The sequence below is a fragment of the Panthera pardus genome, unplaced genomic scaffold, assembly GCF_024362965.1.
Source record: "Panthera pardus isolate Hobbes unplaced genomic scaffold, ASM2436296v1 HiC_scaffold_25, whole genome shotgun sequence".
Classification (NCBI taxonomy): Eukaryota; Metazoa; Chordata; class Mammalia; order Carnivora; family Felidae; genus Panthera; species Panthera pardus.
Genome location: NW_026526821.1, coordinates 24,352,387 through 24,379,392, shown reverse-complemented (window position 1 = coordinate 24,379,392; position 27,006 = coordinate 24,352,387). Strand labels below are relative to the sequence as shown.

Genomic DNA, 27,006 nt, shown 5'->3' with positions numbered 1-27,006 from the left:
GGCCAATCCACACTCCAGCCAGGGAGGCAGGGGACAAACTGTCCCTTGTTCACATTATTCAGTTTTTCTGAATCCCAAAAAAGATTTTGGGATCATTAGCCTTATAAACTCTTAAACTCCATGATCACTGTATATACTGTATAAACTGAATATTCTATACACACTGAATATACAGTGTATACTCATTCAATCATTAATTACTTCTTGAGTAACTAATATGCACAAGACACTTTTGGTGCTAAGGTAGTATCAATTAACAAGACATACCAAACCCCTGACTCTATGGAGTTGGCAAGAGACTGTAACAGACAAATATTTTTTCAGGAGAACTAAAAGCTAACAAGAGAAATAAAGTAGGGTTAAGAGAACAGAAAATGAGAGACAGGAGTAGAACGATCTTAGGAGAAGTGTGGAAGTCTAAACAGTATGTGCCTGTGGAAGGCACCATATAGAAATATAAAATAGATGTGCTTGGGTGGAAGAATGATGAATGATTTTATCACTATTCATAACTTCCTACAGAAACCATAAATTCACATAACCAGGAACGCAGTTTTGCATTGGTAGATGGGTAAAGTAAAACAGTTTAACCTGCCCTTCTCTCACGCTTCAAGAGGTAGTTTGAACTTAAAAAAAAAAAACAAAAAACAAAACTAAGTTAGAACTTTTCTTGTTCCTTAGTGATTTACCATTAAAAGCTGGGACCACACAACTAAATTAACTCTAAGTGGGGATGGGGAGTTCTCCACAGAAAATGTTTGCACTTACTTCATTCCGAACTGGCTCAATGAGAAAGGATAAGAAGATTAGTCCATGTGGTGCCTAAGCAACCAGAAACATGAAGTCTGGGCATATTACAACACTATTTTACAAATTTTTTTAGCCATTCTGCTCTATCCTATTTCTCCACAAATACACTGTCGACATTAAATCTATACTGATTAAAGTCTGTTCTTCAAACACCACATTATAAACCAGAATTTAGACATTCTGCATAAACAAAGCTAACATGTACTATAGAGAGATTTTAAAAGGTGCAGTTGCCCAAAATGCCATGTGTCTCTGTACCTATAGTTTCCTTTGCCAGAAATGCCTTTTGCCCTTTTACTAACTTGGGGGTTGGCAAACTATGGCCCATGGGCCAAATCAAGCCCACTGCCAGCTTCTAAATAAACAGTGTGTGGAACACTGCCATGCTCATTTGTCATACTGTTTATGGCTACTTTTGTGCTGTGATAGCAGAGTTAAGTAGTTGCAACAGAGACCATATAATCTGCAAAGTCTGAAATATTTACTATCTGGAGTCCTTTACAGGATAAAAAAAATTGCTGAAACCTGCTCAAACTCAAGTTTAATTTCCTTTCCTTCGGTTCCCAAGACACTGTACCTACTTTTGATATATTAGTTATTGCCCTGAAAGAATAATTTGGGTTTGAGATTAAGAGAAGGACCAGGATTTATATTTATCTGTATATTCTTATTATCTATCATGGTATCTAACACACAATGTTCAATAAATGATGGCTGAATAAATCACAGAAAACAAACCTGCATGCTGGACAGTTTGATTTGCTTGCAGCTGAGGGGCTCCTGAATTCCCAGGGGTGGTTGCTGTGGTCGAAGGCACCTGACCTTGTATAAAGTTCGGATTGGCCTGTCCTGCTGAGAAGCCAGGTGGGAGGCGTTTAGGCATTCCTTAATAGAAAACAATGAGTAAGGCAGTTACCTAGCAAATTTATACTCTTGCTTAGATGTGGAATGAATAAGGAAGGATGAGCTGCATGAAGTCTCCACTGGCTTAGCTCTCTCTGTCACACTGGTAAGATCTTTAATAACAAGGTTGGGAAAGATGGTTAAAAAAATCAACACAATCTCTTACATGAGCATTGTCAAAATGAAAAAGAAATACTAAAAAATTTACACTTAGAACATGCCAAGGAAGAGATGGCAATCTGCTCCCTAAATGTGATCTGAGGCCATGTCACAGCAAGGTTTAGGGCTCACTTTTCTCTGTAATACAACAGACCCCAAAACTTTACATACTTTAACATAGGTACCAAAGTAATATGCTAAATTCTCTCATATTCAAACAAATTGATATGAAATACTATAAAACAAAGAGCTGGGTCCTGATATTAACGATAGGTGATTTTTTTTCCATTGAGGGAAATGGATGACAATCTCCTTTGTGGAAAACTTCCCCCAATATTGTGCTCGTCTCTTGGGAAGAGACAGGACATTAGCAACAATCCATAGGAGCTTCAAAGTGAGGCTATATTAAATTATCATCATGCCTTCCCCTTATAAGGTTTGCTGCAATTCCGACAGCTATGGTACCAAAAGCCATGCTTTAATGGAATCTTACTAAAGTATTACTTCCTTTTATAGGAAGGTTTAATTTCAGAAAACAGATCTGTAAGAAGGAGGATCTCAGAACCCACTCATTGTTTATAACATAGGCCTTGATGTGGCCAGATCACCTACGTGAGCACATAATCTGCTCTATGAAAGCATCAAGACCTAAAGCTCACTTAAAAATTTTTGTTTTAGTCCATTTAAGGACCAATTTTTCAATGTCCTGAAAAACGCTCTGTAGACAAATATGCATTTGTCCTTTCTTTAGCAGTGACAAGTCCCCATTTGCATGCTTCCACTATAATTAAATCAGGAATCACATTTGCAGGAGGGACTACCCAGCTTCCACTGATCCAGGACTAGATGCCCAGAACAGTGAAGTTTGGAACTGAAACATTCTTGCATTTTCTAAAAACTTCTTAGGATTTAAATATCAGAGCCTGCACGTCAGTAAAATTAATTACAAGAGAGTGAAGAGACTGATGAGCAACTTAATTTCACCAGAAACCATGAGAACATGCCTTTGCTATGTTGCACTAAAGATGCAAGGGTTTTTTTCTGGGTAGGCAATGGGTGTCTTTTGGTGGGGATATGTTCATCAGATGACAGTATTACTGGCACTCTCTATACCTTACTGAAAAGCTCCAAGCACATTCATGTGCACTAGATCAATGATTAATAAGATAAATAATAAACATGGAGATGGATAAGTTTTACTGTAATCGTTTTACCTCTCACACATTAAGCTCCATTGCTTTTTCTTCATACAAGAGGCACCTTACAAAATAAATAAATAAATCTCCTTTAGGTATAACTGGTGGAATTCCCTCTCTAAGGAGCAGGCATTGGCATTATAAACTATAAAAGTCAATGATCTCTGAAATTATTCCCCTTTAACACTTTAATCAAACTTAACAAATACCATGCTTACTACTTTACTAAGATTATCAAACTTGAAAACTCGAAGGGCCTTTTCCCCAAAAGACCCTGTATTTATTTTTTTCATTTTTGCTCTATTGCATAATCTTAATTTTTTTTCAACAGCTGAGCAGTTTAAATTAATAAAATGCATGTTTCTTCTGGACATCTTATCAGTCCAAGATCAAGCAAAAGTAATTTAAAAAACAAAATGAAAATCTCTATATTGAGTTTTACCTGCATTTTCATCCAGAGGGCTAGCTTAAATGTAACCAGTAAGATGCTGCATAATGTATCAAGTCAATAATGTATCAAGTTAACTAAGTTACATCAAGTGTCACCACTACATCCACAAAGCCAAATAATTACATCCTCCCTCCATTAACTCTAAAAATTGAAGTTCTACTAAGATCTATCTCCAGTAAATTTATCAACACAAATAGCTTCAGTGCTCCTCACCTCCTAGGCCTGGATGTAAACTCTGTGGCCCCTGGTTTGGTGGCTGCTGCTGCATCACCATGAAGTTAGGTGGCACATTTCCCTGTTGAACCATAGGATTCCGACCGGGAGAGCTGACGGGCTGCTGAAATCCCTGGGGAAGTGGGTTATTTTGAGGTGGCCTTGGTCCCATCTGCTGCTGAGTTTGGTTAACCGTTGGGGAGGATGCAGGGGATCCCTGCTGGAAGGAGGAGGGTGAGGAGGCAGGAGACTTGTTGGTGAGGTGGGGCTGCTGCAGGGGGGTTGGGACCCTGGAGGGCCCTCCCTGCAAGCTCTTCATCTGAGGAGCTGTGAACTGGCCTGGGTTGCTCATCTGAGGAAAGTTTGTATGGGCTTGTGAGGCTTGCTGGCTGCCAAAGGGATATGGAGGGGGCGGGTGGGAAGGTGTCTGTACCGTGGCTAAGGATGGTCTTGCCTGGAGCTGCTGTTGCATTGGGCCAGGCAAGGGAGCCTTCTTCCACCCTTGGCTTGCAGTCATTGTGCCCAGAGAACCCTGGGCTGGAGGAGGCTGAAGGGCTCCAGAAGGCAGCTGGTTCCAGCCTGGAGGAACAGGCACCTGAGTTGGGGCAGTAAACTGGGGTCTCATTCCCTGTGGCTGTTGCTGCTGATGCTGCTGTGGGGGTCTTGCCTGCAACTGCTGCTGCTGCTGCTGCTGCTGCTGCTGCTGCTGCTGTTGCTGTTGTTGTTGCTGTTGCTGCTGCTGCTGCTGCTGCTGCTGCTGCTGCTGCTGCTGCAGCTGGGGAAAATTAGCTGGGTTCATTTGTCTGTTCACAGGGACAGGCTGCATTGGGTGGTGCGGGGGAGCTAAAGATCCTGAGGGATGATTTTGCTGCTGTATATGGAGCCCAGAGAGGAGTGGATCCATTGCATCTGTTTAAAGACAGTCAACAAAGCAATAATTAAACTACTGCAACCCTAGATCCTACAGTAGTCCTGGCAATCATGAAAAATATAGAGTAAAATCCCCTGGTACCTTCAATGAAATGTTTGCGAACACCTTCTATATGCAAAGCAACACACCAAGATGACAGAAAGATGGATACTGTCTAGAAAGAGCTTATGGTTCAAAAGTGGATATAAGAGCCAAACATAAAATGTGGAGAGCAGTATTTTCCAAAGCATATTCTTGGGAACTATGTTCATTAGTGTTATAAGAAAATAAAACAAAATACAGTCAATTTGGTTTGGGAAACAACTGAACCTAACCACCTTAGACAGGTTTCTTCATGGCAGGACTTCCAGTGCCTCCAATACATTAATTCTGAATCTCTAGGGAGGAGGTAACATATGATGCACTTACCAAATTTATTATGGAATTCTCTGCCAAGAAGTATCTTGCAGGACTAAGTAGCCCAAGGAATGCATTGTTAGGAATGTTGGGTTGTAACTGATAAGAGAAAGAGAAATTCTGAGAAGGAAATGGACTTTCAACTTGAAGAAATAGGGCAGATTTTGTGAAGAAGGTGGCATTTAAGTTGGGCAGTTAGGAACGTGGAATCAGAAATAGCTGAATTTTGTAATGATCTCTGCAGAGAGTTCCAGCCTCTTTAAGCCACAAAGATTGGAGGTCATTACCTGACTGAGAAGCAGGGCGAGGAGTCCTGGGCTGCAGCTCTGAATTGGGGCCTGGTGCCATCATGGAAGATGACACATTTCCACTCTGGGGTATCATAACAGTGGCAGGGCTGGTCATCCTTATTAGTCCTAAAGGAAAAAGAAAATCTGTAGAATAGAGTAGTGGAATTGGCACAACATTTGTTTTTAAGTAAAATATTTCAAGAAGATAAAAAGGTATGGAAAATTTATGTACCCATCATCTACCTTGTTAATTAACATTTTGCCCCATTCCCTTCAGATACATATGTAGATACAGCAGAAGTCCCCACTCCTTCCCAATCTCTTTCCACTCCCACTCTCTTATGATTGGGATTAATAGTTACATGCATGTTTATCTTTTCTACATATGTGGAATGTATGTATGCTTTTCTGTATGCTTTTAATCTTTGTATAACTGGCAAAGTCTGTCTTCTTCAGTTTCCTTTTTCTCTTAGTATTATTTTTTGAGATCCATCCATCCTGACTGCTATTTTATGGAACCCACACATTTATTCTCCTTCTGATGAATAGTAAGATTCTCCCTCCCACTGCCCTGAATTTTCAATCTTATAATTCTGCAATGTCATGTATTCTTGTGGACATGTGTCTTTAGACTATATACCCAGAATTCCTAGGTTTTAAATTATAAGCATCTTCCATCTTAGTAGATATTGCCAAACTGCTCTCATAAGTGGTTATGCTAGGGGTGCCTGGCTGGCTCAGTCAGAGGAGCATATGACTCCTGATCTCGGGATCATGAGTTCAAGCCTCATGTTGGGTAAGAGATTACTTAGGTAAATAAATAAACTTAAAAAAAAAAGTGGCTATTCCAATTTATATTCCAACTAGCAATTTGAGAACTCCTCTTGTTCCGTGTCTTTCCAATTTCTGATACTGCTAAGGCTTTATAGGATTTACCATCTATATTAGTAAGTGAAAATATATTATCCTCTCTTCATGTCTTTGCTTTCTGGCATCAAGATTAAAAAGTAACTTCAAAATAGAGCAGAAAAGCATCTTTCCTCTTTTTCTATGCTCTGGAAGAACATGTGTATCTGTTCTTTAAATGCTTAGTAAACTTACCTGGAAACTATCTGGGCCTGTGGGTTATGCTAATTAATTCATAAGGAGACAGATTTTTAATTATTTCACAATTTCTTAAATACAGATTTTTCAAGTTTTCTTAAGTCAGTTTTGGTTAAATTATATTTTCAAGAAAACTGTTAATTTGCTGCTGCTTCAAAATTTATTAGGCTAAAGTTATTCACAACCTTTTTCCATTCATTGAGATATAATTCACATAGTATAAAATTCACCCTTTTAATTTTTATTTTATGATTCTACTTCTAAACTTTTTAAAGTTTTTTAAAAAATATAATTTATTGTCAAGTTAGCTAATATACAGTATATACAGTGTGCTCTTGGCTTTGGGAGTAGATTCCCATGATCCCAGCCCTTACATACAACACCCAGTGCTCATCCCAACAAGTGTCTTCCTCAATGCCCATCACCTATTTTCCCTTCCTCCTCGCCACCCCTCCCCCGCAATCAACACAGCTTGTTCTCCGTATTTAAGAGTCTCTTATAGTTTGCCTCCCTCTCTGTTTGAGACTATTTTTTCCCCTTCCCTTCCCCCAAGGTCTTCTGTTAAGTTTCTCAAATTCCACATATGAGTGAAAACCTATGGTACCTGTCTCTGACTTATTTCACTTAGCACAATACCCTTCAGTCCCATCCATGTTGCTGCAAATGGCATGATTTCACTCTTTCTCATTGCCAAGTAGTATTCCATTGTATATATAAGACACATCTTCTTTATCCATTCATCAGTTGATGGACATTTGGGCTCTTTCCATAATTTGGTTATTGTTGATAGCACTGCTCCAAACATTGGGGTACATGTACCCCTATGAATCAGCACTCCTGTATCCCGTGGATAAATGCCTAGTGGTGCTATTGCTGGGTCATAGAGTAATTCTATTTTTAATTTTTTTTTTTGAGGAAGCTCCATACTGTTTTCCAGAGTGGCTGCACCAGTTTGCATCACTACCAACAGAGCAAGAGGGTTCCCATTTCTCCCCATCCTGGTCAACATCTGTTGTTTCCTGAGTTGTTAATTTTAGCCACTCTGACTGGTATGAGGAGGTATCTCAATGTGGTTTTGATTTGTATTTCCCTGACATACTATAAAACTCACCCTTAAAAAATTTTTTTTTTATTTTTTGAGAGCGAGCAAGCACAAGCTGGGCAGGGACAGAGGGGGAGGAAGGAAGAGAATCTGTGCTGACTACACAGCCCAATATGGGGCTCAATCTCACGGAGTATGAGATCATGACCTGAGCTGAAATCAAGAGTCAGACGCTTAACCCGCTTAACCTACTGAGACACCCAGGTGCCCCAAAATTCACCCTTTTGAAGTGTACACTTTTTTCTTTCTTTACATTGCTTATGACTTCTTTTTGTTTTACCAGGTTCATCAGTTTTAGTTGTTTTTTTCAAACAAACATCTTTGGTTTTGCTGCTTTGTTCTATTTTTAATTTATACTTTATCTCTGCTCTTATCTTTATTACTTCCTTCCTCCTAAGTTATTATTACTCTGTTCTTTTTCTCAATTCTTAGGTCAGAAACTTAGATTCTTAATTTTCAGTTCATGTTCTGCTCTCATATAGTTATCTTAGGGCTTAAATTTTCTTCCAAGCCCTGTATTGGTTACATCTCACAAATTTGGTATGTATTTTTGCTGTCCACCATGATTGCTTTTAAATCATGGATATTCAGAATATATTTTACATTTTCTAAAAATACAGCATATTTTGGTTAGCTATGTTTTGTTTGCCACTGACTTAATTGTACTGTGGTCATAGAACATGATCTGTGTGATACCAATATTTGGTATTTAATGAAACTTGGTTTTAGAAACACACATAGTCAATTTGTATAAATGTTCCATTTGTACTTGAAAAAATTAAAATTCCCGAATTAGTAGTGCATGTTTTCTATATACCTCCATTATGTCAAACTTTTTTTCTTATGTTATTCAAGTTTTATCCTTACTAATTTTCAAAATAAGCTTAATACATCAATTACTAACACAGGTGTGTTCACAGGTCTCTGAAGATGTGATATCTCCATGAATCCTGTCCACTTTTGTCTCACATATTTTAAGGCTAGGTTAGTAAGTACATAAAAGTTTAGCTGTCTTCCTGATGAATATTTCCTCTTATATCATACAGAGACCCTATTTACCCTAATGCTTTTTATCTTAAAGTCTGTTGATATACCCTTTTTCTTGGTTAATATTCACATGTATTATCTTTTTTTCCATCCTTTTAACTATGAACTGTGTTCTTATGTTTTATGTGCTTCCTGTAAAAGCACATAAGTAAGCCTGAGATTATTATTCAATCTGATTAATCACCATCTTTTTATCAGTGTTCATAATATGTTTACCTGTACTGTTACTATATATTTTGATTCATTTTATCATCTTAGGATACCACTGCTCTTTACTCCTTCTTTCTATGGTGATTTCCTATTTTTTCTATGCTGTTTTCCTAATTTTCTTGGATTTTACTGGATTTTTTCTAACATGCCCTTCCTTTCTACCTCTCCACTACTAGTTTAGGAGTTATACATTTTAGGAGTGCCTTGGTCAACTTCAGCTTAGGTCATGATCTCACGGTTCATGGGTTTGAGCCCCACATCGGGCTCTGTGCTGACACCTAAAAGCATGAAGCCTGCTTCAGATTCTGTGTCTCCATCTCTCTCTGCCCCTTGCCCACTTGCACTCTGTCTTTCTCTCTCTCTCTCTCTCTCTCTCAAAAATAAACATTAAAAGATTAAAAAAAAAAGTTATACATTTTACTTCTATTATTTTAATGATATCTTTAAAATGTCAACAGACATAATTTAAAGAGTATGCTTTATTTAAAGTATTTATTTCAAGTATTGCTAAATAAGCCAATACTTATGTAGATTTGCCCCATGTTTACCAATTATTTAGCTCACCATTCCTTCTTGGATCTTATTTCTTCCATCTTAGGGTCAATTTTCTTCTTCCTGAAGTAGATTCTTGAGCACTGCAATTAGCAAGAGTCTGGCAATGGTAACTTCTCTTAGTGTCTTTGAAAATGTATTTAAAAAAAATTTTTTTTTAATGTTTATTTATTATTGAGAGACAGAGAGACACAGAGCATGAGCAGGTGAAGGGCCAAGAGATGGAGAGACACAGAATCTGAAGCAGGCTCCAGGCTCTGAGCTGTCAGCACAGAGCCAGATGTGGGGCTCGAACTCACAACCGTGAGATCATGACCTGAGCCAAAGTCGGACGCTTAACCGACTGAGCCACCCAGGTGCCCCAAAAATGTATTTTATACTACTCTTGATAGTACAGATAGGTTTAAAATTCTAGGCTGTCAATTATTTTCTCATCACTTTGAAAATATTATTTCAATGTTTCCTGGCTTCCAGGGTTGCTACTGAGAAATCAGCTGTGATCTGATAGTTTTCTCTTTGTAAATAATTGATCCTTTATTGTGAGTTGCTTTTAACATTCTCTTTGTTTTTTGTTTTATAGTTTTTCAAATTTGTGTCAAACATGGATTTAATTTTAATTTATATTGCTCAGTATTTCTGAGGATTCACATCTTTCACCAATGTTGGAAAAAATTTCAGCCATTCTCTCTGTTGTCATCTTCAATTTCTTTATTTTCTTCTTCTGGAACCCTTTTCAGATATATGTTAAATCTCATTTTATCCATCATGTCTCTTGACCTCTTTCATATTCCCATCTCTTTATTTTTAATTTGCTGCATTCTAGGTAATTTCTTCATATTAACCTTCCAATTCAGCTGTGTCTAGTTTGCTGAACAAGTTATTTACTTCAATAATTTTTAAATTTCTAGAAGTTCTGGGTTTTTTCCCCAAAATTCTGGGTTTTTTTTAATTAAAAAAATTTTTTTAATGTTTTATTTTTGAGAGAGACAGAGAGTGATCTTGCACAAACCGCAAGATCATGACCTGAGCCAAAGTTGGATGCTTAACCGACTGACCCACCCAGGCACACCTCAAATTTTATTTAATGTTTATTTATTTTTGAGAGAGACAGAGAGTATGAGTGGGGAAGAGGCAGAGAGGGAGAGGGAGACACAGAATCAGAAGCAGGCTCCAGGCTCTGAGCTATCAGTACAGAGCCCAATGTGGGGCTCAAACCCACAAATGGGGAGATCATGACCTGAGCCAAAGTTGGATGCTTAACCAACTGAGCCACCCAGGTGCCATTCCAAAATTCTGTTTTAATGGTGTCTTGTTCTCTTGTGATTTTCATCATTTTAAACACCCTGATACTCCTACTATTATAAATTATCTAGAATTTTGGAGGGAGGGAGTCTAGTCCTACATTTTATGAATCTGGAGTATAAACTCATTTATACTAGGGCTTTAACTATGAGAAGTCTGCAATGGCTCAGGTTGAGAATGTGTCCCTCCAGAGCATCAACAATTATTACCAGTCTAGAACCACTTAATAATTTAGCTTGACTGTTCCAGGGTCATTTCAATAATATATTAAATGTCCAGGGTGCCTGGGTGGCTCAGTAGGTTAAGCGGCCGACTTCGGCTCAGGTCATGATCTCACGGTCCGTGAGTTCGAGCCCCGCATCGGGCTCTGTGCTGACAGCTCAGAGCCTGGAGCCTGTTTCAGATTCTGTGTCTCCCTCTCTCTCTGCCCCTCCCCTGTTCACGCTCTGTCTCTGTCTCAAAAATAAATAAATGTTAAAAAAATAATAATAATATATTAAATGTCCAACATGAATCAGAGTAGAAAAGACAATTCCAGGGGCGCCTGGGTGGCTCAGTCGGTTAAGCGTCCGACTTCGGCTCAGGTCACAATCTCGCGGTCCGTGAGTTCGAGCCCCGCGTCAGGCTCTGGGCTGACAGCTCAGAGCCTGGAGCCTGCTTCAGATTCTGTGTCTCCCTCTCGTTCTGACCCTCCCCCATTCATGCTCTGTCTCTCTCTGTCTCAAAAATAAATAAAACATTAAAAAAAAAAAAAAAAAGAAAAGACAATTCCATAATCACCATTTCCCCACCTCCCAACTAGAGCCCAGGCCAAGACACATAAGTTTTGCATTTGTCTCCCTCTGTGTCAGAGGGTGAAAATTTTCTAATCTACCTTTCACTGAAAATTCTAGTTTCAAATTGATAACTTCCTTCTTTATGTAGACCCAAGCCAAGATTTCATATTTTATCCCTTCCTGGCCAAACTCAGAGCCTTTGGTCCCTGCAGAATCTCTTCATTTGTTTACTGCTACTTAAATTTTCATTTTTGACTTCTTTTTCACTCTGGGGATTTCATTTGAGTTCTTACAAGGTCAGCCATGCATTAAATGTTATATTTTGTCTAGCATTCTTGGGTGTTTTGTAGTTGGGACAGTTGGATAAATGTTTATCTGTCTATAACTGGATTTGTCTCTGAGAAACCCCCCTCCATTTTTCAAAGATGGTAATTAGACAGTAAGAAAGTTCTCTGGAGATAAGAAACAGGTTTTCTCAGTTTACAATGAGCTTTCTATCTCCAGAAATGTTCAAGAGCATGCTGACTACATGTTCAGTAATGACACTCTAACATATATTCCAGCACTAGGTAGGAATCTGCACGAGATCCATGGTTCTCAACTGGGGGCAATTTTGTCCCCCAGAGAATGTTTGGCAACATCTGAAGACATTTTTGTTGGCACAACTAGGGGGGAAGGTGTGGTAGTGCTATTGGCATCTGGTAGGTAGAGGCCAAGCAGGCTGCTAAACATCCCACAATGCACAGGACAGCTGCCCACAGCAAAAGATGATCAGCCCAAAATATTAACAGTGACAAGGTCAAGAAACCATGACTAAATGACTATGGCACCCTTACTAATCTTGGCAGTTCTATATGGCTACAAAAAAATTAAAAAAAAAAAAGCCTATGGATTAAAAAAGGCTTTTAATTACAAAAGACTTCTGGCTTATCAGTCAACTTCTGTTGCCAGTGCTAAGCGAAGAAAGTAATACTAAGAATAATTGACAATCCAAGACATTCTAGACAGACAATTCCAAAGTCATTTATTATTGTTTTAGAGGGTAGTTAAGATCTCTTTCCCTTAAAACTTTCTCTGTTTATAAATGTTCAACCTAATATTAAATTTTATTTGCAACCATTGTCCCAATGGACATCAGAGAAAAATATTCCTAAAATACGCTTGGCAGTAAAGAAAGATACCTAGGGGTTAAAATGTTGGTATGACTACAGATCATTACTTCAACTTTATTATTCCTTCAACTTTGTATTACATATATTAGCACAATCAGTACCCTTCATTAAATTCCAATCTAACTTGATTTCAACCTTAAGCTTCTAAGTTTCCTATGTTGACAATGAACTATATCACTATAATTTACACTTACATCCTAGAGATGCTTAGTAAATATGCCTGCTATTTGCCAGATACTTGCATTAGTGTGTTCATGTCAGTTTTAATAGAGTCCTAAAAATGTAAGGCTGGAAGGGATCCACAGCATTCTTTCTAGGACGTAAATATGTTTCCAGGCAATTACGGCCAGTAAATATTAAGTCATTTGTCCAGGAGTTAAGACTAAAACCCAGATTTCTTGTCTCTCATTCTAGATCTATTCTTTTACTAACTATATGCAACTTGGCCAGAGTTTTCCCACTCTGGTTCTTCAGTAGTGGCACTAGCATCACTGATTATCTCTCATTAAGCTACCATAATACCAAATGCTCAGATTTCTGTGGAGAACTATAACTATACTGACTCCCTACTACAGGTACCAGGATAGGTACTGTTTATCTGCCATGTGGTATTCCGTAACAGCTCAACAGCACAGGTCCTGACATATAATAGGAACTCTGTAAATGTCAGCTACATGGCTCAGGGCTCATCCACCTTCAAACATGAGCACAAAAGACTGTAGGCATTACTATCTGATTTTTTAGGTGAAGAAACTATTGCTTGGAGAGGTACGGCGACTAGCTTGAGGTAACCAGGAAATGGCACTGCCAGGATAAAAATCTAGTCCCAATTTTATATGGCCAAGTCTTCAGCTACAGTTTGGAATAATGGTTTTATAAATTAAGTTTCTCCACTCTGCTCTATTTCTTCCAGAGCTACTGTGGTAAGTGGGAATGTGAATGACTCAGTATAGTTTCAGGTGGTTACTCTGCTTCAACCACAGCAGCTGTACTTTTCTGGTTTATTTGAATAAAAGGTCCTAAAGCAGAAAAAGTTTGAAAGCCACTAATGTAGTGATAAGAGCACTGGACTAGGAGTTAAATCCGTGATATTAGTCTATTTCTACTTGACCCTGGGTAAACTGCTTCCTTTCTGTGAGCTTCAGTTTCCTCAGCTTTAAATGAGAGAGTCCACTCAATTCTAATATTTTGTGATTCACAGAATGTTGAGTTCATTCTCTAAAGAAGAAATCTCAGTTTTACTAGAAAAGTTAACAAATAATTTATAACTCTCTCAAATTCTAAATATCTAAAAACACATATTCTTCCACATATTCTTCAGATTCCACATAAACACAAAGAACTTTCGGCTCAGATTCTCAGCCTCATAGAAAATGGGTGGCAATTGGAAAGCTACATACTCCATTATACTATAAACATTCTGAAGGTAAAAAACATTTTATTCATTTCTTTTTTTTTTAATTTTATCTTCTTTATTTTATTTTTTTAAAAACAAAAATTTTTTAATGTTGATTTATTTTTGAGAGACAGAGACAGAGTGCGAGTTGGGGAGGGATAAAGAGAGAGGGAAGCACAGAATCTACAGCAGGCTCGAGGCTCTGAGCTGTCAGCACAGAGCCTGACGAGGGGCTCAAACCCATGAACTGCCAAGATCATGACCTGAGCGATGCTTAACTGACTGAGCCACCCAGGCGCCCCTATTTTATTCACTTCTATCTCCAACACTTTGAGCAGAGTCTGTCCTACAATAAGAACTCAACAAATGTTTGCTGCACAGCTCAGTGCTCATCTATCTACATTTAAGCATGAGCCCATGCTCTGTGATTCTACCTTCCTGAGTGATTTAAGTCTTATTTTCCTAAATCAGTAAACAGTGATGTGTCAGGAACCCCCACCTATTTTGCAAAACTCAAATGATCATACATTAGCAGATAAAGGGAAAAAGGAAACCAGTAAAATGTCATATAACTGAGTGGGAGATCTCACCTGGACCACCTGCCATGGGAAATGTCGCCTCCATCCTAACTGAATTTCCGGCTCCCATGGGTCCATTCATTCTCACATCTTGGCTTCGGTTCTGAGCCAAAGCCAGGTTGATAGCACCTTCCCCTGAAAAAATGACAGGTTACAAAAAAGGAAACCATAAGAATAAGACGCAAATGTTTTTTAAAAACAAGTACACAAAAACTTTAGTTTTCTATGTTTTTAAAGAACTATGGTAAGTTTACCAACCACACAAAGGGGAGGTTCAATACTATATAGGTCTTTCTTCAACTTCACTTGAGTAAGTTTACTTACATGAAGCACAAGGAAAACATAATCAATCCTCACAATACAGCAGATGGACAATCATTAATGATGTATGGTGTCAGGAGAGAGTTTGTAACTCTGAGTGACTATTTTCAACTAGCTCATAGTGTGTGCATGTGTGTGTACATGTCCATGTGTGCAAGAAGGAATTAAATGTTCTCAGAAACTCTCAAACTCCTAGATTACCTTTTGGGAATTTATGACCAGAAGGTAGAGAAAAGAGTAAGTTTAATGGAGAAAGAACATATGATGGTATAGGGACACTGTAGTATTTGTGAGCAAAATCCCATTTCCCTTTCAACTAGTGCAGCATAAACAGATATCCATTAGAGATATTTATGCAATGAAGAGTAGATAGATTGCTACTAATGTACTTTTGCAGCATCTAATTATAAGACCAACACTCACATGAAGTTTTTAATGCTTACAAAATTTTATCTCATCTGAACCTCACAATACCCTGGTAGGTAACATCTAGAAGTGTTCCAACTTATTAGACCCTAAACTTAGAGGTAACTTACTTAAATTTTACTTGGTTTAATGATAAAAAGAAACAAATTTCAGGAGACTTCCTCTGCTTAATCCAAAATTTTGACTATTGTTACTGTGGATGATAGCACCACCATGTGGACAGATAGAAGTATAGCTAACCAGTGGCTAAGAAGGTCAAAGGCAGCATTCTTTGGCATCCTTCCTTATGTACTGTAGGGTTCTGGATTACAGAGCCAGATGATAAAGTAGGAAGCTAATGAGGACACAGTAGTTTCCTGTCTTATCACTGATAAGTGACCCTTCTGTATTAAGTATTTCCACCAGGCAGGTAGGCTGGTTGGTCACAGGGAACAAACATCCTACTAATAAGGGACTGATTACCAGGGTTACAAGATGCTCTAAACTGTTTGCCTCTGGGAGTTAGGAATAAAAGAAAAAGAGAATACAGACCTTGAAGGTTTCCAATAAAAGGAAGCAACTATTAATATACCAAACTTAAGACATTCTTTTTTAAAAAAATTTTAATGTGTATTTATTTTTGAGTGAGAGTGAGTGAGAGAGAGAGAGAGACAAAGCACGAGTGGGGGAGGGGCAAAAGAAAGGGAGATACAGAATCCAAAGCAGGCTCCAGGCTCCGAGCTGTCAGCACAGAAACCAATGCGAGGCTCGAACTCACAAACCTGGAGATCATGACCTGAGCCAAAAATGGACACTTAACCAACTGAGCCACCCAGGCTCCCCACTAAGACATTCTAAACAGAAAGAGTATTCTTGAAATGGACATGAGATTATTTCAGTTCTCTGCTTAAAACTGTTCCAATGCTTCCTACTGTTGTAGAAATAAAAGCCAAACTCCTTAACAGGGTATAAAAGGCCTTAGTAATCTATCTAGTCCAGTGCTGTTCAACAGAAATATGAGTCACACATATAATTTTAATTTTTCTAGAAGCCACAGTGAAAAGATAAACAAAAAAACAAAAAAAAAAACCCCAGGTGAAATTAATTGTAATATACTTTATTTGACTCAATATATCCATGCTATATCAATATAGCACATGTCAGTTTGAACTAGCCACATATGCTCAACAGCCATACGTGGTTTGTGGCTACCATATTTAAGAGCTCAGATGTGGCTCTTGCCTACCGCTCTAACCTCAACTCACACTATATTCTCCTTCAATAATAAGGATTCAGCCTCAGTGGCATTTTAAAAAATTTCTTAAGCACACAAAGCTGCTTCTCACCTCAAGGCCTTTGCACATATAGTATGTGCAAATAGTTGCCTCTAATAGTTCTACTCTCTTCACATGAGCCAACTTCTCAGTATTCATGTAATCTTAAGTGTCACAGGCTCCAAAAGACCTCCTCCAACTGTCTTATCCAAGGGTAGGTCACCCTTATCAGAACATTGTGTTCTTCTTTTTTTTAATGTTTATTTATTTGGGGGGGGGAGGGTAGAGAGAGAGGGAGACACAGAATCCGAAGCAGCCTCCAGACTCTGAGCTGTCAGCATGGAGCCCGATGCAGGGCCTGAACTCACAAACCATGAGACCATGACCTGAGCCAAAGTCGGATGCTTAACTGGCTGAGCCTCCCAGGCACCCCAGAATATCATGTTATTTCTTCAGAGCACATCCCATGTAATGACTTACTCATTCACTTGTTTTATTGTCTGCCTCATCCATTACTATACAAGGATAACCATGAATCTGCCCTGGTTCCTTTTTATATCTTTTGTTCTGGGATAGTTATTAATAGCACCCCTTTGGGGTGCCTGGGTAGTTCAGTTGGTTGAGCATCCAACTTCAGCTCAGGTCATGATCTCGCGGTCCGTGAATTCGAGCCCGCATCGGGCTCTGCGCTGACAGCTCAGAGCCTGGAGCCTGTTTCAGATTCTGTGTCTCCCTCTCTCTCTGACCCTCCCCCCAGTTCATGCTCTGTCTCGGTCTCAAAAATAAATAAAACGTTAAAAAAAAAAAATTTTTTTTTAAAATAGCACCCCTTTTACTCTCAAAAGTGTCCTAATTTAGATGATAAATTATATGGCCACCCTAATTATATCCTTAATACAGAGAACAGTGTCTAATACATGGTAGGTACTCATTAGCTATTTGAGTATATTATGAATTGTTATAACCTTACAAAGAACTATAGGCATTTTTCCAAATGATGAATGCATTCCTGGGAAACCCCACATTCTATAAAAACTCACACTGAAAATAATAGGTTTTATGGGAAAAACAATGTTGTTAGGATTTACTCAAAATGTATGTGGCTTTGTAATCAGAGTTCTAATGAAAACATTAACTGGTGGAGGCAATATATCCAAGAACATTTACAGTGGAAATGCCCGGTTAAAGATGCTATGATAATGCAGATTCAGTAAAGCTCTGAGCCATTGGGGCTGCCATTAAAGCAGACACAGGAGGAAGTGAACTTGTCACAAGCAAGAGCCATGCAAGTGCACTTGGGGTGCACTTCTGGGGAAGGTATCTAAATTCTCATCCTTAATTACCTTAAAACAGAGCTGAAAGGACTCCCACCTATGCAGTAGCTGAGTTTTTTTTTTTTTCTTATAATCATCCTTCTATTCTATTTCAGCTTCCCTTGCCTTTTTTATATGAATACACACAATTCTCACATTATAGTGCTATCATTCTATTTGCCAACTGCATATAAGCTAACTGGTGCCAAAGAAACACACATAAAGAACACTACAGGCTCCCAAACTCACTGATTAGGGGTCAGCAAACCACAGCCTATGGGCCCAATCTAGTCTGCTGCCTATATACTTAAATAACATGTAACTGGAACACATCCATGTTTATTCCCTTACATATTGCTTATGGCTGTTTTGCACTGCAAGTAGATTGAAATCGTTGTGACAGAGATCTTAGGGCCCACAAAGTCAAAAGAATTTATTCTCTGGCCCTTTACAGAAAAAGTTTGCAGACTTCTGCTTTAAATCACCATGAATTAATAGAGGGGACACAAAATATACTCAAAAAAGATGTCTTCCCAACTCCCTGGCCAAAACTCAAAAAAAGGAAGGGTACAGGGAGTGTTCTTCTATGGAGAACAGGCTGTGCAACCTGACCTTACACCCTTGCAGCAGACACCTCTTACAACTTACAAAGGCATCAGCTTATTACCAGTTTCACAAAAGCAAAGCTGCTGCCACCACTTTCACTCCTGCCTGAATTCTGAGGGAGCACAGAGAGAGAAAAGGAGGTCACCTGGGACACATATGCATACCCTAAAAGTTAAAGGACCCTTTTCTGTAATGTGATAATCACTACCATACGTGAATTTCACAATTTCTTGAAATACATGTTATCTACTTTACTTTCTTGATGGTTCTTATGCTTTAATTTATGGCTATAAAGGGGAGCTAGCACCTTATCTTTTTAAAAGAACTTAAGGGAAGTAGGTCTGATTAAAAGAAGAAACTGGTGTTTTCTTTCTCCAGTGGAAAACACCACCATGTAAGTTTTCAAAGCCCTTTAAACTCACATAAATAGGTAACAGACTATAAAACGTTTAGAGTTTAAGAAACCACTTATGTGTTTTCATAAAATATAAACGGCCTACATAGTGCTATGTAGCCAACAGCTGTTTTACTTCCACTCTTCCCAAAAGTTCATCCTATATCCTATAGATTGCTGTGAATTAATGTTACTTCTCTGGATCCTTTTAGACAATCGACCATTTTTCATAATAGGCTGGTTGTGGTTTAAACCTCTATTCCCTTTTTTATCAAATGATGGGATTTACCCCATTTCTCTACCTATAATCCTCTCTAAATCTTCATTTGTTTGCTGCTATTGCCCCCTTTGGGGCACAGCAACGTACAATCCTACACTGCACAAAATGTGTCTCACTCCTGCACATGAAGTATTAACCTTTTTGGCTGCCAAGGTTTTGTGGCGCATTTAGGCTCTAAGCAAACACGGAGTTAGGAAGGTTTGGCCCACCAGTAGAAGGAAGGCTGAAATCACTGGTTGCCACTATGTCTGCATCAATACAGGAGGGGAAGAAAGGTTCTAGTTCACGGGGCCTCCAAAGATAGAACCTCCTCTGTGCTTCCCCCTTCCTGGTACTTCTCTCTCACAGGTTTGTCTCCCTCACCAAGATCAGGAAATTCTTTTGAGCTTATAACAGCAAGGACCATATTATACTTATCACTGTATTCCAAGCGCTAAAGCAAAGTGATGCTATTATGTGTGTGCTTCCCTTGCCTTCATTCAACATATGTTTACTCAGGAAACTAACATGTTCCAGGAAAACAGAACTACAACAGTGAGCAAAACCAGACATGGTCTCTGCCCTACTGGAGCTTGCAATCTAGGAGAGAATAAAACAATAATGAAACAATTGCTCTGATGAAAGTGTGACATAAATGATCTAAGGACAAAGACCAGACTTTTGTGACAGCATATAACAAAGGACTCTGAATTAGTCAAGGAGTTCAGAAAATATATCCTCAAGAAGATTTAAGCTAATACGTGAAGGCTGAGTAGGTGTTAACTATGGAAGGGGGAATTGGTAAGGGACAATATTCCATATAGAGAATACATAAATGCAAAGGGCCCATGGCAGGAGGAAGAAATGCATATTCAAGGAACCAGAAGAAAGCTGGAGAGGCTGGAATAGACAGCAAGGAGGAGGGTTGGATGAGTTAAGATTGGATGAGAAAGGTAGAGTAGAGGCCAGACCACACAAGTTCCATGAGGTTAGAGTAAGAAGTTTGGTCTTTATTCTGTGAATAACAGCAAGCCAAAGCAGGGGTTTTAGGCTGGATACTGTGTGTGTGTGTTTGTGTGTGTGTGTGTGTGTGTGTGTGTGTGTGTGTGTGTGTGTGTGCGTGTGTGTGCGTGTGTGTGCGTGTGTGTGTGTATGTGTGTGTAGCATATTTTCATTTTGAAAAGACCATTCTGGCAAAATATTTGAAAAATGAATACTGCTACAAAAAGGACCATTTAGGGCCTCCTAATCTCTGTTAGATGACTAAAGAAATAAATACTAAAGCTTATTTGGTAGACAGAAGCAAATGAAATTAGATATTCCTTAAACAACAGATAAGTTAAAGGGCACCTTCGTGGCTCAGTTGGTCAAGCACCTGACTCTTTGATTTCAGCTCAGGTCATGATCTCACACTTTGTGAGTTCAAGCCCCGAGCTGGGCTCCACGCTAACAGTGCAGAGACTGCTTGGGATTCTCTCTCTCTCTCTCTCTCTCTCTCTCTCTCCCTCTCTCTCTCTGCCTCTCCACTGCTGATGCTCTCTCTCTTCAAATAAATAAATAAACTTAAAAAAAAAAAAAAAAAGACAAATCAGTTCCTGGTCAGGGTGCCAATAAAATCCAAATCTGACAGACAGACAAAATGAGCCAAGGGAATGGAGTCTGAAGCTATGGATGTGGAAGCATCACCCAGACAGAGCCTCAATCCCTCCTTACCCTAAGGTGTGGCAATGGGAAGTACAGGTTACGTGAGTTACTTGGCATTCTGAAACAGGAGGGGAACAGACAAAGCAGCAAAGAAAATCATGCTACATTCTATTGTTGTTATGATCTGGGTCCAGATAGGCACCTTCAATCTGAACGGAGAGAATCCCCAGATCCCGAAGCTGCTGGTTGTTGCTCTGAGCCAGGATCCGTAGCCGCTCCGCTGCTTCCCGGGGGATGTTGAATGTCACACGCACGCTGTTCCAGGGCTCCACCTTCTGTACCTTTAGCTTGCTGGATTCTTGGTCATGAAAGAAAGTGAATAATATTAGTAATCTTTTAACCACCAGAAGACATGGAACAAACAAAACTAACCAAAAGCAAAAGAACAAGGCAGAGCATTGCCTTGGAGTAGCTGTGAGAACTTAGTCTTTGGCATTAGACAGACTTCAAATCTAATTCCAGTTTTAGCACTTAGCACCTGAGTGGCCATGAACAAATTATTCAACCTTTCTGAAACTTACCTTTCTCTTCTTTAAAACCATGAAAAAACTATTTCATGAGAATGTGAGTACTAAATGAGAAAATATATGCCAAAAACCTAGCACAGGCCCTGATATACACACATGCAGTAAATACATGGAAAGCAGTAAGATGGAGTAAGGATTATAAGAGAGAGAAAGAGAGAGACAAGTTTAAATGAATAGACTAAGGTCTATTTCTGGATTCCATTCAATACATGTGAACTGGCATCATGAGAATATTTAAGCCTCAAATTTCATTGAAATTCTATAAATACAAAAATACAGTATGCAGACTATGCCAGTTCATAGTCCTATTTAAATATTAACTAGTATTGGGGCACCTGAGTGGCTCAGTTGGTTAGGCTTCCAACTGATCTCAGCTCAGGTCATGATCTCCAGGTTGTGAGTTTGAGCCCCATGTTGGGCTCCACACTAGGCATGGAGCCTACTTAAAAATAAATAAATAAACAAACAAACAAATAATGAGTATCTCTGTACAAGATATTCACAAAGACAGGAAGAAGATATTTCTTCCAGTGTCCCATAAATCCTTCAATTTAAGAAGGAGGCTTTTTTTGTCTTTGATTTTAAAATTTTTCCTGCTTTAAAAAAATTTAATTTTTTTTTAACATTTATTTATTAATGAGAGAGAGAGACAGAGCATAAGCAGGGGAGGGGCAGAGAGAGAGGGAGACACAGAATCTGAAGCTGGCTCCAGGCTCCGAGCTGTCAGCACAGAGCCCGACACAGGGCTCGACCTCACAAACCATGAGATCACGACCTGAGCCAAAGTTGGATATTAACCAACTGAGCCACCCAGGCGCCCCAATTTTTTCCTGCTTTAAATAAGAGTATAATTTTCACTGAAGCATACCGCACTGAAGGGAAAAACAATATAATTTGACAACAAAGCTTCAGTTAGGATATGAAAACCCTGCATTTCAGCAAGTCTGAAAAGTCAATGCAAACTTCAGGACATGTTTTTAAAAGAAGGTACAAAAGTTTAACTGAGGAGGTTAAATGTTGTTTGTAATTGTGTTTTACAGATGAAAAACAAATCCCAGGCCCAGTTAACTCATAAAAATTTTTTTTTCTCAATAACCCCAGGCAAAATAATTTTCCCTTTTGTTATGAACTTGGCTAAATTAAGTCTTTGGTATCCTCTATTTATGCGTTCCAGTATCAAGAAAATGGGTCATATGGGCATATGTGTTGTCAAAATCAGATATATCTAAAGTGCCTACATGTTGCCTAAAGCCCCTTCCACCTCCAAACCACTACACATTGAAAGTTAATTTATCCAGACATGGAGTTCACTTGTTCTAATGTGGATATAAAAGACCACTTGCTAACCACAATAAGATAATACAATTATAGAACTTAAGAAAAGATTAGGCAATATTTAGTCCAAGTCTATTTTACATGTGAGGAAGCTGAGGCCAAGAAAGGATAAGTGATCTGCCTAGAATCCTGGGGTCACCTAGCAGCACCAGAGATGGGACTAACACCCAGCTCTGATTCTCAGGTCAATTTCCTTTCCATGACACTTATGCCTCCAAAAAGCAAAAGGTAGGAAGCGAGGGATCCTAGTTCCAGAGTATATATGCCCAATCTAAAGAGTACCAGAATCTCATTCGAAGTCTAGACATACATCAAAATTGCTTATGGTATTATCTATTTATGATATGGGTGTAGAAAAATCCTATTTATAACATGGTTATATTTATCAAAAGTTTTTTTAACTTCCATCATACTTGACATTTGACCTAAAATACTTGTGGACCAAGAATACAATCTGATAACACCATAAATCTGGGTTTGGCAATTTATTTGAAAGCCATAAACAAACTGATTCAGCTACCCATCCATATTTTATTTTTTTATTTTATTTTTTTATTTTAATTTTTTAATGTAAGTTCTACACCCAAAGTAGGGGATTAACTTATGACTTGGAGATTAAGAGTTGCATGCTCTAAGGGCATCTGAATGGCTCAGTTAAGTGTCCGACTTTGGCTAAGGTCATGATCTACAGTTTGAGTTTGAGCCCCACATGGGGCTCTGTGCTGACTGCTCAGAGCCTAGAGCTGCTTCAGATTCTGTGTCTCCCTCTCTCTCCACCCCTCCCCTGCTTGTGCTCTGTCTGTCTCTCTCAAAAATAAATAAACATTTTAAAAAATTAAAAAAAAAAAGTTGCATGCTCTACCAACTGAGCCAGCCAGGCACCTCTGATTCAGCAATCTCAAACAAGAAAAAATGGGGGTAATTATAAGAGCAATAAACACTTTCGTGCTCATTGACACTCCTTTCTCTGTGTAATATGATATATTAGGACTATAAAAATTTAATTTCATGTATGCTGCTCTAACCTGGAAAGGCTCTTATAATATATTGTGAATAAGACTAGAGTGACAATGATGTTAATAACTGCAAGTTTAACATATAAAATTCTCTAATAGTATTCTTTACATGATATAAAAAAAAAAAGCCCTTGAGAAAATGACATCAAATCTAAAAAAAAAAAAAACAAAAAAAAACCACCAAGCCTAAAAAAATTAGTAAGATCTAGGCTTTGTACTATGTCTGATGAGATTAGATAACTGTGCTAACCAAAAATGATGTAGAACCTCTAACCAAGTTTCAAAAACACAAATGCCTACAAGACCTAGACAGGTAATCCAAGTGTATGAAGAGGCCAGATGGGAACTATCTGAGATGAGGGCCTGCCCTCAATAGCAGCTGCTCCTCAGCACTGCCTGGGACAAGGAGAGAGTTCAATGTTATCAAATCTTTCCATTTTTAGAGTTAAATCCAAAATCTGGATTTGTATGCAAAATATTTCAATTTTTAAAGCATTGGCGATGAAATTCAAACATCAAAACAAACAAAACTGAAGTAGAGCCATAACACATGGTTGCAGGCTGGATCCAACAGGTTGCCAGTTGGCAGCCTGATCTAAAATTTAGGAAGACAAGGGGCACCTGGCTGGCTCAGTCGGTTAAGCATCTGACTTCAGCTCAGGTCATGATCTCCCGGTTTATGGGTTCGAGCCCTGCATTTGGGGCTCTGTGTTGACAGCTCAGAGTCTGGAGCCGGCTTCAGATTCTCTGTCTCCCTCTCTCTGCCCCTCCCCATCTTGCCTTCTGTCTCTCTCTCAAAAGTGAACATTAAAAAATAATAAATAAATAAAATTCAGGAAGGCAAATTTCAAGTACATTTTAAGTAGAACCATGAAGTAAGATTTTTCTAAGCTTTTGGGGGCCTTTAAGATCCAGTCTAACCTCTTCATTTTGCAGGTAAGGAAACTAAAGACCAGAGAGTTAAAAACAAGAAATAAAATTGGGTCTTGAGAATTACTCCTACCTACTAGAGCAGATAATTTAAGGATTACTATGTTAAACAATACCTTATTATGTTCAGTTTCTCCATGTACTTAAAAGAAACACAACAGCATTTCTATTAAAAGAAAAAATTCTAGGGGCACGTGGGGGCTCAGTGGGTTAAAGCATCTGACTCTTGATTTTGGCTCAGGTCATCATCTCATGGTTTGTGAGTTCAAGCCCCACACTGGGTCTCTCTGCTGTCAGCTTGGGATTCTCTCTCTCCCTCTTTCTCTACCCCTCCCCTACTCACGTGCACATACTCTTTCTTTCACAAATAAACATTTAAGGGGCACCGGGATGGCTCAGTCGGTTAAGCATCCGACTTTGGCTCAGGTCATAATCTCATGGTTCGTGGGTTCAAGCCCCACATTGGGCTCTGTGCGGACAGCTCAGAGCCTGGAGCCTGTTTCAGATTCTGTGTCTCCCTCTCTCTCTGCCCCTAACCCACTCGCATGGTCTTTGTCTCTCTCAAAAATAAACATTAAAAAAAAAAAATCAGAGCTATAGTAATCATAACAGTACGGTATTGGCATAAAAACACATAGATCAATGGAACAGAACAGAGAGCCCAGAAATAAACCCACACGTATATGGTCAATTAATTTACAACAGAGGAGCCAAGAAAACACAGTGGGGAAAGGACAGTCTCTTCAATAAATGATGCTGGGAAAACCAGACAGCCATATGCAAAGGAATGAAACTGGATTACTATCTTACACCATACACAAAAGTTAACTCAAAATGGATTAAAGACTTAATGTAAGACCTGAAACTATAAAACTCCTAGAAGAAAACAGGTGGTAAGCTCCTTAACATTGGTCTTGGCAATGATTTTTTTCAATGTGACACAAAAAGCAAAGGCAACAAAAACAAACAAGCGGAACTATATCAAACTAAAAACCTTCTGCACAGCAAAGGAAACCATCAACAAAATGAAAAGGCAACATATTGAATGTGATAAAATATTTGCAAATCATGTATCTGATAAGGAATATCTAAAGAACTCATACAACTTGATTATAAAATTCCAAACAATCTCAACTAAAAAATGGGCAGAAGGGGCGCCTGGGTGGCTCAGTCGGTTAAGCGTCCGACTTCAGCTCAGGTCACGATCTCGCAGTATGTGAGTTCGAGCCCCGCGTCGGGCTCTGTGCTGACTGCTCAGAGCCTGGAACCTGTTTCAGATTCTGTGTCTCCCTCTCTCTCTGACCCTCCCCCGTTCATGCTCTGTCTCTCTCTGTCTCAAAAAATAAATAAACGTTAAAAAAAAAAAAAATTAAGAAAAAAAAAATGGGCAGAAGATCTAAACAGACTTTTTTCCAAAGAAGACATACAGATGGCCAACAGGTACATAAAAGGTGCTCAATGTCACTAATCATTAGGGGAATGCAAATCAAAACCACAATGAGATATCACCTCACACCTGTTAGAATGGCTATTACTGGGGTACCTGGGTAGCTCAGTTGGTCAAGCATCCAACTTCAGCTCAGGTCACAATCTCACAGTTCATGAGTTTGACCCTGCATTGGACTCTGTGCTGACAGCTTGGAGCCTGCTTCAGATTCTGTGTCTCCCTCTCTCTCTGCCCTCCCCTGCTTCCATTCTGTGTGTGTGTGTCTCTCTCTCTCTCAAAAATAAATAAATATTTAAAAAATTTTACAATGGCTATTATTAACAAAACAAAAAATAACAAGTGTTGGCAAGGACGTAGAGAAAGAGGAACACTTATGCATTGTTAGTGAGAATATAAACTGATGCAGCCACTGTGGAAAACATATAGAGGTTCCTCAAAAATTATATATGTATAATTTACATATATACATGTATATATGTATACATACATATGTATGTATATACACATATGTATACACATATATGTATATACATAGATATGTATGTATACATATGTATATATGTATGTACATATATATACATACATATATATGTATACATACATATCTATGTATATACATACATATATATACATACGTATACATACATATATACATATATATACATACATATGTATACATACATACATATATATACATATATATACACATATATGTGTGTGTGTATATATATATATACATACATATATACATACATATAATGGAGCATTATTCAGCCATAAAAAAGAATATTGCCATTTATAAGAAACATGGATGGACCTTGAGGGCATTATGCTAAAGTGAATTAAGTAGCCAGAGGAAGACAAATACTGTATGATCTCACAGACAT

At 38.6% G+C, this 27,006-nt stretch overlaps 1 protein-coding gene across 7 annotated transcripts in view; it reads right to left on the bottom strand.

Annotated features, from left to right (window-relative positions):
• The window catches only part of NCOA6 (nuclear receptor coactivator 6), a 107,514-nt gene that overhangs the window by 29,107 nt on the left and 51,401 nt on the right, over nt 1-27,006 (bottom strand). For 4 of the 7 annotated variants that reach the window (XM_053890323.1, XM_053890324.1, XM_053890329.1 and 1 more), the window contains 5 exons: nt 21,007-21,162; nt 14,601-14,723; nt 5,347-5,475; nt 3,733-4,641; nt 1,549-1,695 (listed from right to left, as the gene is read on the bottom strand). In XM_053890323.1, the coding sequence (XP_053746298.1) occupies nt 1,549-1,695; nt 3,733-4,641; nt 5,347-5,475; nt 14,601-14,723; nt 21,007-21,162 (1,464 nt within the window). Of the gene's footprint in view, nt 1-1,548; nt 1,696-3,732; nt 4,642-5,346; nt 5,476-9,376; nt 9,402-14,600; nt 14,724-21,006; nt 21,163-27,006 lie in introns of those variants that run through there. The other 3 variants (XM_053890325.1, XM_053890326.1, XM_053890328.1) reach the window with 3 other exon arrangements.